The sequence below is a fragment of the Aquila chrysaetos genome, chromosome 13 (assembly GCF_900496995.4).
Source record: "Aquila chrysaetos chrysaetos chromosome 13, bAquChr1.4, whole genome shotgun sequence".
Lineage (NCBI taxonomy): Eukaryota > Metazoa > Chordata > Aves > Accipitriformes > Accipitridae > Aquila > Aquila chrysaetos.
Genome location: NC_044016.1, coordinates 28,331,919 through 28,346,974, shown reverse-complemented (window position 1 = coordinate 28,346,974; position 15,056 = coordinate 28,331,919). Strand labels below are relative to the sequence as shown.

General features: G+C 35.6%; 1 protein-coding gene across 4 annotated transcripts in view; it reads left to right on the top strand.

Annotated features, from left to right (window-relative positions):
- The window catches only part of FMN2 (formin 2), a 163,766-nt gene that overhangs the window by 107,121 nt on the left and 41,589 nt on the right, over nucleotides 1-15,056 (top strand). For all 4 annotated transcript variants that reach the window (XM_030035450.2, XM_030035448.1, XM_030035452.1 and 1 more), the window contains one exon: nucleotides 7,473-7,565. In XM_030035450.2, coding sequence (XP_029891310.2) covers nucleotides 7,473-7,565 — 93 coding nt within the window. The remainder of the gene's footprint in view (nucleotides 1-7,472; nucleotides 7,566-15,056) is intronic.

Genomic DNA, 15,056 nt, shown 5'->3' with positions numbered 1-15,056 from the left:
AAAGAACTAGGACACTAAAATGGCAGTGAGAGTTACGGTATTTGTGAAGCACTTAAGGCAAGTAAAAACTGTTTAGAAGCTGTTCTTTGGCTACACATTAACATTTTAGCTTTACAATAGTAAGTTTATTCTTGCAAATCAAAAAATAATTCATCAGTTGTCACTTATTGCAACACTTTCACTGAAGCTCAGCTAAAAGGGAATTAGAAACAATGTCAGGCGGAAAATAAATCTGACTAGTAGAATTTTGAAGACATGAATAATACCATATAATGCAGACTGCTATAAAATCAGGTTGAAGTCAGGACTTGTTTATATGTCATAATGTTGTCATATTTAATATCTTTGACTGAAAACTGATTACAAATAGTAATTATGATAATTAAATATTATTTTTGTAGAGATGCTTTTTTTTCCTACTGTGAGTGTTTACAACTCCTTGAAAAGTCTCCATTGATACAAAGCAGGCTGTGTGGCCCAGTACATCTCTCTGATTTGGAATAAATGTGACTGAGAATGTTTATCAAGTGTTAAGCATTTGCAGAACACTTGGTATTTTAAAAAGTATGTTCTAAGAAAAGCCCCACAGTAACTTGGAAAAATACACGTTCCTATTTTTCTGTGCTTCTTACAGTCACCTAAAATTATCTATTCAGCTTGGATCTGCTGGTTGTAGAGCTGGTATGTGCTCTTGGGTTTAATACCTGCTGTGTAAATCAGAGCATTGGAAGTACCATATTGTGCAACAGAAAGACGTTTAAAAGTTGTATTTGAGGTGGTGTCAATGTGGGACTGAGAGAGATGGGGCAGTAGTAGGCATGCTATGCTTTGACCCCTTACCATATCTTTCTCACATAGTTATAACTATTTAGCTTTTGACAAATCGTTCCTCTTGCCTCAGTAATGGTTACCCCTAACAACTACAAAGAGGCCCCAACCCTAAGAGTGCAGTCAAGCTGTAGTTTGAGATGGAATTTTCCTCATCGTGGCCAACTCTGTGTCTGGGGTGCATGGATTACTTTGCAAAATAAGATTGCATCCATTGCTAGTTCTTTCATAGGCAATATTAACATTTGCAGGCTAAAATAAAAAAGATGCACCATTCTATTTGCACAGCATCCCCTCTCTCTCACACGCATGTATCCTTGTATCTTTTCATATTCACAAGACGCTCTGTTTCCATCACAGTTCTGATTATGGGGCTAAGACTGTGGCAACGTTTTGGTGCCATTTCTTGATCAGGAACAGGAGCCGTATTAATTTCAACTTCAATTAACAAAGTTAAGCAGCCTAAGCCATTTAGGGTCCCGCTACAGATGACAGAAAAGGAAGGGATTTCTGTCCTAAAATTGATTGTCCTTTCCTAAAATTAAGTGCTGAGGAAAGGTCCTGAGTCTAGTCTGGGGACCTATCTTTTAAATAGCTAAAGTTTGATGAAATGAAGTCCATCCTAAGAGGTTTCTCAAAAACCTAATATTTTTTTAGATGTGCTTCTACACTGGTATTCCAAGTTGTTTCAAGAGAAGGTAGGGAGCTGGAGGACAGAGAACTGAAACGGAGAAAAAATTGTGTTCTTGAAGAGTTTGAATTCATTGCCACATCAAAAACTTTCTGTTTTAAGATACTTTGAAGTGTCTGTGTTTCTGTTATTCTCTGTCAGTAGTTTTGATATAAATGGGAGTGAAGATTTTTTCATAATTAAGAAATAGATTTTTGTTTTTTCTTATATGATCCATAGATCCATAGTCTGATGAAAAGATGCCTTCCGTCTTTTATAATAAAATGCCAAATCTCTCAAGGTAGCTATTAACAAAATAATATAGCAACGTTAGTAGTTTTGGTCAATCCTACAGTTATCTCTACAGTCTACCTTTACAGAAATAGCTATTGTTTTAACCAAATTAAGTCTTTACTTTTGCCTACTCATTAACAGCTGTGCAGCCACAAATTCTAGCTGTTTTTTCCGCCATCACTGAAAGGGTTAATTGCTGCAGCTATGCAGCATGCAGACTCCTAAACCTAAACCAGATGTAAACTAAAGCCAGGCTTTCAGTCAATCTGTGAGTCATATTTTACTGTCCTTAAAACTCCAAACAAGGAGCTGTCTATGGAAGCCCTTGAAGACTCAGCAGTTCTTAGTGTAAGTCTTTACAATTCCAAAAAAAATAAATAAAAGAAAATTAAGAGCTCTTTCTGTACTTGTGGCCGAGTTCATCAGTTTGTCTTTTGATGAGGCCAGTATTGTTTCCTTTAGGTAAAGTCTAAGCTTTCTTTTAAAGTCACAGGTTGCAGTTATAAGGAATCCAGAAAGCACTGAGGGAGTTGTGAAAGCAGTGGTTATGCTGGGATATACTTTTCAGGCAAGTAGGACACAGGCAGATCTCCTGTGGGAGTCTGAGTACTCAGAACCTCTGAAAATTAAGGACATAATTTCAAAACTTCCTTAAAGACTTAAAAACAAGTAGTCTATCAAATCTCAGTGCAATGTGTGCTCTCAAGTACCTTAAACAGTCTTGAAAAACCACCTAAATTCTATAGAACTTCTATAGATAAGTATGTGGTTTCAGAAGTGGTTAACCAAAACAACCTAATGGACCTGTTAATTACTCACCCAAGATAATTCACAGTTCTGCTTGCTTTCTTACTGGGTTTTCTGGTGGGTTGGTTTTTTTGTTGTCCTTGTTGGTTTGGGGGAGGGGTTGCTTTTTGGGTTTGTTTTTAGGTTTGAGTGTGTTGCAAGAAAAATCATGCTGCCCACTATTATCCTGACCAAAGACAGTACAGGAAGCCTGACAAGCAGCGGATCATCTGCTCACACATTTTGTTCAAAAAGACATCATTTAGGATTAGAAGAGATTAGTGCTTCCAAGTGCTAAAATTTAGTATCCAACAGAACTAGATGGAAAACTTGCATTAAAAAAATATTCTGCATCTTGAAAACATTTTTGTCCTCCCTTTTAAAAAAGTAAAGCAACTATTTTTGATAATGAGACTGGGTGCATTTTAGATCACTTACCAGAATTGCTTACTGAAGGTGTTAGTACAATGCACAGAATGTTTTGTGACTCTTCTTTTCTTTTTCTGTATAGATGTCTCTTACTCAATATTGGCTGTTGTGAAACTTTGTATAGTTTTAGTATATTGACCTAAAATTAAAATAAAGTAGGATGAGCAAGCTAACATAGTAGCTTGAAAAATGGCAATTAATTGTATTTTAGCATAGAAATAGAGAATGAGATGAGATTCTTGAGATACTGGATACAGCTGGAATTGCAATTTCTTTAAATCTCTAAACTGGTTTTGAACACAGATTTTCACATCAGTTTCCAGATCAGGAGCATTTGAGAGATCTGGGTATGTATGGGCAAAAAGCTACCAGTTTGAATTGCCCAAAATTTAGAAGGTCCTCCCAAAAAGAATCCATTTGTATTGCTTCTCTGGAAAATCTCATACAGTCCTCTGAAGTGTATGATGTTAGAGAGGAGATGAAATTAGATGGACTATTAGTCTTTCTCATTTTGGGGATATTGCTTATATGTTAAAATTGATTTAGAGGGTTGGAGAAGAGGTGTCTGCCTATGCCAACTTCTGCTTAGGATTTGAGATCGTTGGAAGTTATAAGACCAGTGCATGAGGACTGGGTATTCGGGACTACAGGGAACTGAAACCTTCCCCTTGCTGCAAAGCAATACGAAGAAGTTTTTACCTTTCTTTATTCCTGTTTGGGCAAATCCATGTTGTCAGATAAGCTTCTACCTAGTGCTTGGCTTTTGTGACTGCCATGTCAGTCAGGACTCTCATGTGTGGTGCCTTGAATACCTTTCAATTCTTTCATTATAAGAAAACTTAAAATCTGCTTAAAGTGAACTGAGCATAGGAAAATGCTAGCTTTGTCTAAGTTTTTCAGTTGTGTATGCATCTCTCAAGGTGAGAATAACTAAGCCTGTGAGAACAGGGATGATAACAGAGCAAGTTTTGAGTCTGTTATCAAAAAAGAGACAAAACTTTTACAAACTCGTCACAGCAGATCCCCTTTGCCAACCTATTCCTTTGATATCTGGGAAGTTTAGCTGGGCTGCTTCATGGAGAGAAATGTGTTTCAGTATGAAGATGAGAAAAAAAATATTAAATATAGAAGGCTGTTGGTATTCTCACATACTTTTTTGGTGTTTAGGGTTTTTGGGGGGGTTGGGTTTTTGGTTTGGTTTTTTTTTTTGGTATGTTTCATCTCCACATTGCTTAGAAGTTATTAAATACTCTTCTGACACAAACCTTGATTCAGTATCTTATTCCTTCCCTTGGGCAGAAATACTGGTAACCATCTAGTGTTTTGTGTTCTTTTCATAAGATCAGCACCTTAATTTCTTCAGTTACAGTGAGGAATAACAATATCTAATCCAAATAGTGGGGTTTTATAGTCTTGTGACAAATTAAAGAACATGATACATGAGTGTTATATCTGACAGGTTGTGTAGGGACACCAGAGCACCAGGTCTGGTGCACCAGGTCTTGGTGCTCTGGAGAACTGGGAAACTTAAGAAGAGCTTACAGGCCTGTTAATTCTTTAATGAAGAAAGCATCCAATGAACTAGTTTGTTTTAAGAATCATAATACTGATATTAATATGGTAATAATGACAGAATTTGGCCTATTTTTAAAGGTTGGATGCTACATATGATATCTTACTTTCTATAAAGCAAGAAAAAGGGCTTTTTTCCTGAGTTTTTCTTTTGGATTTTAAATGACTTAGACATCATTTGCAATTCAGGAATAGGGTCAAAAATGGACCAGAACTGTTATTCTTCTGAATAACACTGATTTTAGTCTTTTAACAGGAGGAGGGGGGGGAACAAATAAAAAAACCTCCACCAAAAACTGGAGAAACAAAGCTATCATTAACTGCACTCCCTTTCCCCCACCCCATATACATGCACAAAAAAATCAACCATGGAAGAGCTTCCAGTATTTGAATGGTTAAAGAACAGACATTTCATTCTGACAATATTACATGTTTTTCTTTTCCATAGCAAGTTGAATAGAAAGGATAGTATATCCCTGCATTTCCTTATAGACTTTGAAAAGGGACTGCTTCAGGCTATTGGCCTGGGTATAGGCTAAGATTGTTGGTGGGCATATTTCTTAAGATCTATATTTCTCTCAAATCAGCTGAGAGATCAGGAGTTCATCATGAGTTGCAGACATTAATTCAAGAGAGTATAATGTTATACTTCTGTGAAGAATATGTAATCCATATTCTGGAAAAAGGTATGGAATTTTGGTGATATTAAATGTTACGGTGGGTTCTATAGTATCTTTCAGCTCTGCTACTTATTTCTGAAGAGGAGAAAAGAATAATAGAAATTCTATATGTCACCATCAGAATGTCTTTCTTTGCAGAACAGTATGTAGCTTCTCTATTTTTGTCTATCATACACTGTAAGAAAATTCATGGCCATTTGGATCCCCTCCCCTATTTCAGATGTGTTGACTAACATTTATTTAAAAATTACAGGCTTCTCCATGTGACTATATTAATGGTGTTTTTTAGTTTTGGGGGTTTTGTTTTTGTTTGTTTGTTTGTTTGTTTTTAAATACTGCTTCATAAGCAGGGTTACCTGTTTAATTAAATATATTCATGTTAATTTTTTCCCCCTAAAAATCTGCTGGTATTTATTTCTATTTTGCTCTAAGCTTAAAAAAACAAAAACAAACAAAAAAACCCCCCACAAACCAAAAATAAAAAAACAAACAACCAAAAACCGAAACAGTGAAGTTTTTATTGTCACCCTGGCTTTACTCCACTTGTGTGGAGTTACCAATTATTTGAGTCAGTCTGTTCTTCTGTATATGTGCATTTTAAAAACTGGTATCTCTAATTGTCTTTGGTATATTCACAACTATGAGAAAAAATGATTAACCAGTGTCTATGAGATCTAAAGCTGCATTCTCCAAAGATTTGCCCCAGATATAGCAGACCAGATGAGTAGCACCAAATGAGAATCAAATTATACAGCTAACAGAATACAAAGAGTGATATAACTACTGTCATACATATTTATCTACTTGGCAGTCTAGCTTGAATGACAAGGTACAGATCTGTAGTGGGTTGGCTGACCAGCCTTTGCCAAAATTAATGAAACTTTGGATCTTTGTCTCTAATTATATTATCTTTCATTGCTCTACTATGCTCTTTTGGATATGTCATTAGTTTCTTGCTGTAAACTAGAGACTGGTATTATTTACCAGAATATAAATTCATGCTTGCTGAAGTAAGAACAAGATGACAACTGATTTTTTTTTATTTTTTTATTTCCCCCTGAAACCCTTTCAAATATTACAGAACAACATTTTTAGATCATATAATGGTGATACATGTAAGGCTAATACCTTTTGTTTCCAGTCTTCAAAAGCAGACTGCAATTCTCATCTGTAGATATTTGGATTGATGCAATTCTAGACATCATTTTATTTACAGGAGATAATTATGATAGTACATTCTGCTGCTTCAAAATCTTTTTTTTAAATGTCTAATCAGTCTTCTGTATTTAAAGACATATTAATAATCCTGTTTTGCCAAAAGAAACCCTAGAAAGTAAACAAGGAAAACACATTTTTTGAATGTATGCACTTTTACTGGGAATTTGAGGCAGAATCAAGCAGGATTCATTTCTGTTGAATGATGGGAACTTATCACAGCCTAAAGAGATTTCCCCTATAATAGAAATCAGAGCTTAACATTCTCCTGAAGTAGTAGTGTCAAGTCTTCTGTTGCCCCAAACTAAATTAGCTGGGATAGTTGGTGGAAGCATGATGGTACCGCCTTACCAATGAATAATCTGTGTCAGGGCTGCTTCAGGCTCCAGCTTCTCTGTCCTGGTCTCTAGTGCAATAAGAACCGAGCTGTCGTTCTCCAAGGTCTCACACAGAGTTCAAGCCATGATAACTATACTCTTATAATCTTTCACTTTAATCATTTTGCACTATTACTTTTGAACAATGCAAGGCACTTCACTGTGTCTGTGGTTTTATCAGGTGTCAAGCCCTCATCTGGCTTTACTTACTAAATTAAGGTCCTTCCAACTATTTGGTGCAGGTTTTGCATCTGAACTTTGTTTTGATTCAAGCACTGTCACCAGGGGCCACGTATGTCAACATGGCCTGGGATCTGAGTTTGTAATTTTGTTCCCATACTTTTTAGCCCCTTAAATTTGTCTTTCTCCTTCAAAACAATTGAATACTTTTGTTAATTTTTGCTACCGCTCATTTAAATTAACACACTGTCCACAAGTTATCTGTATATTTTGGTGAAAAACATTTGACTGGGAACTTAATTGCTTGTACTTGAAGTAGTGTTTGAGGCACATATTCCAGGGGTTTCATTGGCTATGCATTAACTTAAGTGTGTCTTATTACAGTATGCAGATCCATACTATGATGTGTCATCCTGAACTAATCTGTTACTTCAATTTCAGTATGTGAGACAGAAGCAGCAAAAGTTTATCAGCTATCACTAGAAGAGCACCTCCAGCCTTTCAAAGACAGCATGGAGCAATTCATTAGTCAAGGTAAATAATGAAACGTCACTTAACCTTTTCATGACATTTCAAAGGAAAGTTATGGGAACAATGTTTATACATTGTGGGAAAGGGACTGTTTATTTTGGCATCATAGAAAGATGTGGATTAGTTTAATCAGATGCCACACAGTTCTGAAAGATTTGCAAAATGATTCTGTTATACTGTAGGTGACTCACTCTCTTTTGCATGACAGCAAAGACAAATGCTATTGGCTTGAGTGTGTGATCTTCTGATAAGTTCAACATTCCAGTAGAAAACAATTTTACAACCTTTGTTCCTTGAAAAATTATTGAAGCTGGATCTGTTTCATTAACTTCTTTCCAAAGAGATAATTCTTTTTTATGCGCCAAAAACATGGAGTAAGCATAGCAAAAGTAGTTAAAAGTTTTCCAGATATAAGGCAAATCCATATGAAATACTTGGATGTGATTAGTGGAAAACACTGCAAGAGAAAATATATTAAAAATATCCATGATGAACTGGCATCCGGAGTGCTAGAAGGAAACCACTTTAAAAATGAAAAGACTATGCTTTCAATGCTTTACTAGACCCTTCTTTTGCAAGACTATAGAAGGTATGGATAACTTAATTTTTCACTAGTGGTATATCAGAGCATATCTTGAAATACTACTCTGAAAGTGTATACTCTGTATTGACCAATTCACTTTTTGATACAAGTTAGAATTCAGTGTGTCAGGGTGACAATGGCCTGATGAGTACACCAATGTAATTTTAACTTTCTTGACCACTTTGCTGCTCCTTCTGCTTTGATATTGCATTTTGTAATAGAAGACAGACCTGTTGTCTCCTGAACAGGTTAGTTATGTGAAAAGTCAGTTTCTAGTGCCAATTCAATGGAGCTGTCAGTAATTTGTTAGCCTAGAGCTGTGTTAATGAGCTACGGTATATAGAAATCATTATTAACTGAATGTGCATTATGTTTGAGAGGCCAGTCAGATATGCATTTATCTCTTCTTGGTCAGAATATCCAAGATGACCACCTATCCAAACATTATAAGTGGAGTACATTTGTTCTAGTATACACTGATCCATGCTATAGGACTCTCAATTACAGTGAATAAATTGAGCAAAACCACCATTTTGAACAATCAAATGTGAACTGATGTTTTCTAAGACAAATGTCTATTAGCCAAACCTGGCAAACAGGATGTTGTCTCCAGCAACAGTAGGTATGAACTGCTTTAAAACTGGATTCTGATTATGTACATGACACATAAATCTTACATTAGTGGCATGATTAAACATGTAGCAAGTGTTTTACATTAGGTTTATATTATTACTTATATATGTAGATAGGGGACAATCAAATCACAAGTTGGTCTGAAAGAGATCACTAATGGTATACGGTAAATCATGCCGTATGTTTGCATAATAACCTTAATAACAGAGTAGGAAATCAAACATGAGGATTATATTTCATCAGACATATATCTGTTAAATTTCTTTCACTTCTTTTAGAAACCATACTTTTAGAAGTATCTAACCCTATACTTCAGCTTACTTTATGATTTCTGACTATGACTTCCAGAGCATAATTATATATAAGCTATATAGTAATCTGTTCTGTTTTTGCAAGGATACGCGATTTCCTTTCTTGACTATTTGTCTGTATTTTAGGAAGTGAGGAAAAAGAGGGGGAAAAAAAAAAGAAAAAAAAGAAAAGGAAATGCATCTCATCCATTAAGAACTTTGCTGTGTTCCCGTGTTAACAGTGGATATTGTCAGGTGGTTGACAAAAGGAGAAAAAACCCATGTCAGTAAAAATATCATTGTTGCAATTTAATGAAAATAATTGGAAATGTGTATTGTGAACACAGTGGACTGTGACTAAACAATTTCTGCATTTATTTAAAACTGTAAGGCACATTTTGCAGAATTCTGTCCCAGTGTAAGAAAGACAAAGGTTAACATATAGGAAAAAAGAATCCCTGGTTAAGTTCCAAAAATAAAGTAATTTTAAATACCTTTCATTATGAAATCCTTTGTTTTTACTTCATGGGATTGAATTCAGACTTGAAAGAGGCCATGTTTAAAGCAGGATTTCTCTTTCCTGTTCAGTGTTTGACAGGCTTTTGATCTAGATATTTTTTCTAAGGGCTTTTGTTGTTTATGTAGACATAATCGATGAGTCTTTTCAGCTAGACTGCACACATGATCATTTAGAAAAACAGAGGGACAATTCTTGGCACCTTTTGGGGATTTGTGTTTATATAACATATGCTCTGGGCAAAGAAAAATCAAGCTTTAAGTTTTTATCTTTTCAAGTTCCAGTTTCTCTAAAGTCAGAAAAAGTTTTAACTTATAATTCAGATGAAAAACATTTTTCATAGGGTTGAATAATTTGGCATGTTTATATGATGCCTTTTCAGAGTAGATAACTTGTGTGCATAATGGGACCCAAAAGTTCAAAGTAGCATTATTTACAGCATATTCACTTATACTTGTTGCTAGCAGCTAAAATGGAAAATGGTTTTCCCATAGGCAAGAAAACTTGGACATCAAATTAAATATCCTTGGCAAGGGGTTAGAAAGGCACTGCTTTATAAGAATAGTTACGTTCTGGCACAGTTATATAACTTTGAATTAAGTTATTGTAACTAGTCTAGCTGATTGTTACTATTGATGTATTAATAAAAAATCTTTTTTTAATGTTAACACTTCTATTAGATTCCTCAGACAAAAAAAGGTTGTATAATACTAGCTTACTTGTAAAGGTTATTTCATTCGAAAGATAGAGGGGAAGAGGCAAGAATATGTTCAGAGTCGTAACATTTTAGATGAAAATGCTAGTGGGATATGATTGAAGTTGTTCAGCGTTTGCCTTGCCAGCCTAGTCAGTAGGCTAAATAATCAGCATATTCATTAAAATATGCAAATTAGTGAAAGGATGTCAGCCCTTTGTCTGATGGACTTCAGGGTCATTCTTAAAATGACCATTCCACTTGACAGAAGATCAAATTACCTGTCCTATCCTCTCTACACTGGCTTAGTGGATATTTGCAAGAATGCTTTATTCTATGCATTTTATTTCTGAGGGTCTATGTGCCTCGAAAATTCCAAGGCAATCCTATCTGTTCTCCTGTGTTTTCTGTCCTCTTTTGGGGTCCACATGCTGCAAATCATCAGTCACAAAGTATATAATGTGGTTCTTTTGTTTGCACAAATGTAAATAATTTTTTCCTGAAATTCTCCACAGGCACAGGGTTTAAAAAGGGAAAAGGAAAAAAAAAAAGAAAAAAAGCAAAAGGAGCTACTTCAAAAAAGCAGATTGGAGAAAAATTGTCAGAAAATACAAAACTTTTAAAAATTATATTGGTTTGTTTGTTACATATTTCTAACCATTTCTTTAAGGGTTTCCAATATTTGAATAATATACAATATAAGCATGAAATTTAGAAGAGCAGTCCTTTTCCAATGAAAAGTTATTCAGACAAAACTGTAGGAATTTAAAAAGTACTGTTTGCATGTCCCCATATTCACTGAAGTTTTCTGTCCTTGAGTTACTCCCCACATGTTATCACAATTTGAATAAGAGAGATTGCAAAGGAAAACACTGTTTGGGAGCCTTGTCTCCTTTGTTCTGTATGTAGTTGTGGATAGATAGGGACACAAAAACATCAGAGATCACCTCCACTGGTTTAGAAAGTTTCAGAAATCACTTCTTTTCCTGGGGGAAATGTGTCTGACACACAGGACAGTGGGGAAATACTGAGGGCACTAATCATCATGCAATTTGTAGAGGAATTTTATTAGCAGTTAGTAATCCTTTAACCTTGTCCCCACTTGATAGGATAGCCAGCTCATGTTGAAAGAATGTGTGTGCATGAACCACAAATGAGTCTCAGTCCCTAGGTTTTAACTGTGGTTAACTTTGCAGTGAAAAGCAGTCTTTGGGTGTTTGCTGTTGGGACTCCAGCTAGGCTGCGCATTCTTGTCAGCCTGATAAGGCAGGAAAGTTATGATAGGAGGCAGCAACCATCACTCCCTCAGAAAAGTAAGCCTGGTTTGGGAACTGGGAAGAGGCAATATGTTGGAATCACAGCTTTTCCACTGAGATTCTATAAATTGTGCAAATATTGCAGACTTCAAATCTAAGCAAGTCATCCGATATCATATTCAGAAGTCAAACCAATTTAATTCGTTTTAGACTTTAGAAAAAGCATTATGGTGTAGGAAACTTAAGCACTGGAATGCATTGTTTGTAGAAAAAGTAAAAACATAATTTTCTGGTGTTTAGCTAGTTCATCTAAAAACATTGGGAATAATTCCAGTGTGATTGTAAGTTTGGGAGTACAAGGTAACCATTCAATCTTTGGTTCTTTCTAGTCTTATTTTGCAAAATAATGCAGTTCTGTTCTTGTTAGTGAATGCCAGCCCCAGGTTTTATTCTGTTGGACCCAAGAATACAGACTCTTCTCCAGACCCAAATTCTAGCCACATCCTCATGATCTTGCAGAATAAAGATGCTAAAATTGTCCTCTTGGGTGAACTATCTGTAACCATCTCCCTATTTGCCAGGAAGAGCATTCAGGAATCCAGTTTCCAAGCCATTAGTAAATGAATGTATAAATCACAAAGTGTGTTGTATTTATCGCTGTAGCTGCAACCAGATAGTTGGCCATGACTTGTTCTTTTAGGTCAAGCAGCAAAAGGCTGTGCATCATCAAATGATGGATTATGAATAAGACTAAAGCATCAGAGTGATCTTGGATGGCTGGGTTCAGTTCCTGGCTCCAGAAGTACTGTAGATGATTGTGAAATGAATGCTGCTAGGGTAATCTTAATTCTGGCATTTTCTAACCCAGAATGATTGATTTTGCAGATTCCATTTTCTTTAAATGTTGCTTTTATAATTTGATTAATATAAGGGACAACATAGCAATACTTCAAAATTTTTATAAAAATAATTTGAGGCAAATACGACTAAAACACCATTAGGAATATATACAAATAAATGTTTTTGTTTTTCTTTAAAAAAAAAAAATGCACAGAACATTAAGGAGTTGGATATTGGTAGATTTATGTGGAGATATTCACTTTAAATATTATTATCAAAATATTCTAATTACTAAGATTAAAAAACCCAAATATTTTTCATCTTAGAAGAAACTATTGGAGGGATGTGAAGAACAAGCAACATAAAGTCACTAGAACAAAAGATGCAGGAATTCACAATTAAACAATTTAATTCCATGTATATTTACATTTTTATGTTAGTATTCTTTTTGTTGGATTACTGAAAGAGCTTTTAAAACTTGTTCTTTGAGTGCTGAAAGTATTTTTTTAATCTCACACTGACATCCTAATTCTAATAAATACTTCAACGTCAGTATTGTATAAACTTGTCCTTACCTCAGATGTCAGTACCACCATTGGTGTGCATTATTACATAATAATCTTAATTCAGATTGTGTTGTATTTGCAGCACTAAACAGGCTTCGCTGAATTAGCCTTGCCTTGCCTCCAAGTCCATGAAAGGCCAAACCTGGGGCTGGCAGCTGTTTGTGCCCTTGGCATGGGACCTCATTCAATCATTTTTGTAGGCATCAATACAATGATTGCAGACAGTACAGGTGTGGTAGAGTAAAAAAGGTAGTTTGGCATCACTTGGGAACAGATCAATACATGAGTGTCACAATAGCATGATGGAAGTCATCCACCCAAAATATTCTGGATAAATGCAGCAGATTACTGAAATTACCAAAAACCTTGTGGATAGTTGGGGGGGGGTGGAATTAATTCACATTTTAAATCTCTTCTCCAGTAAAATCTGAAATGTGTTCAAATAACATTGATTTTACCACATAGTTCCTGGTATGGAGAAGGAAAAATAAGAGGAAGACATTAAAGCTTAAGTAAGAGTACTTAGCTCCTTCATTAGCCCTCAACACTACAGCATGACATGTTTAGCACTGCAGAGTCCAGGCTCACAACTGAACAGCCTTCCTTTTAAATCAGGCATGAAAGCTCTCGCAGTATTTTTACTGTAGTTAATAACATATATTTAGTCCTAGGTATGCTAGCTAACTGCACATCTGTTTAGTGCCTAGTCGTGACCTGGTTGAGACCTTTGAGCAGTGTAGGATTTTAGAATCAGTAGCAAGGAACATGGGGTAAGGAGCTCAAAGCCACACATGAAATACAATGTTCCTTTCTCCCTTCCCTTTTTGCATCTGGGTCCCACTTCTCCCTCCATTGAGCTGACAGCAGATGTCATCTTTCAAAGGGTGGCAAATAACCTATCTTCTTACCAGACTGCTGCCTGAGATGGGTTAAAAGAGGACACAAACAGCAAAATGTGGAGAGAGGTCACATCTTGAAACAGCATGTATTAGGGGTAGATAGGACTTGTGCTAAGGTTTTTTTGTTGTTACTATTAATTAATATAGTTATTAATTTGAAAAGTCAGTCTTTTATAGACTCTGTTATTAAGTTTAAATTTTTTTAACTTTCAACAAAGATCAACTTTCAGTGCTTACATATTCACTGAGAATTTAAGCTGTGGTTCCATAGATCTTGGTAATAATCTATGGGGCTAGCACATAATTTGAGTTGTTCCCATTGTGTGAGTGTAGAGTCACTGTGAAGTGCAATTTTTTGAATCAGTATCAATGTTTAACTTATTGTAGGTGTTGAAAAAAATGGAACAACATACTTAGGAAAATGTCCAGCGTATTGGATGCTCTATCCCCAGTTATCTTCAAGAGAATGGGGTCTGAATGAAAAATTTAAATGTTCTTTTTCATTTAGGTATGAAAATCTTAGAAAATAAGGGAGAAGGAGTGGGTATTCTTCACGCTTGCAACCTTCTATGAATTTGTCATAGGAAATACAGAAGGATGTAAGATTCTTGCTAGGATTCCCAGAAGAAATCCTGCTTTCTTCTCTTGCAAAAGTTTTCTTAGCATGAACGTACCTGATAACAAACCATCCAAATGTACTTGGATCTTTGTTCAGTGTACGTAGAAATTCTCAAAACTATAGCAACGTAGCTCTAAGGACTCCTTTAAAAGGCATTGTATCAGTCAGGGGAAAAGAAAAAAACAAAACACCCAAACCAAAAAATCCAAAAACTGGCTCCACTTGAAAGTTACAGGAAAGCACACTCATAGCTAATTATAAACAAATACTAGTTGACACTTTAAATAAAAAGAGAGGAAAAAAGCAAAAAGATTTAGGATGTAGACAAGCAGATGAAAGGATTCTTGTTGGTTACTCAGATGCATTCCTGTATTCAATTACCTGAGAAGATGTGATATTCCCTTAAGAGAGATCAGGAGATCAGAAGGGATGGCAGTTTCGTGCATCTTCTTACTCATAGCCCTTTGAAACTGGTTCAGCAGAAATAGCTTAAATTGCAACAGGGTTTGGGGCCAGACATTAACTACAGACAGTAATCGCTGGGTCAAGATCATACCACAAACCAACAGCAAAATGTTCTGGTGGAACAAAAGCTCT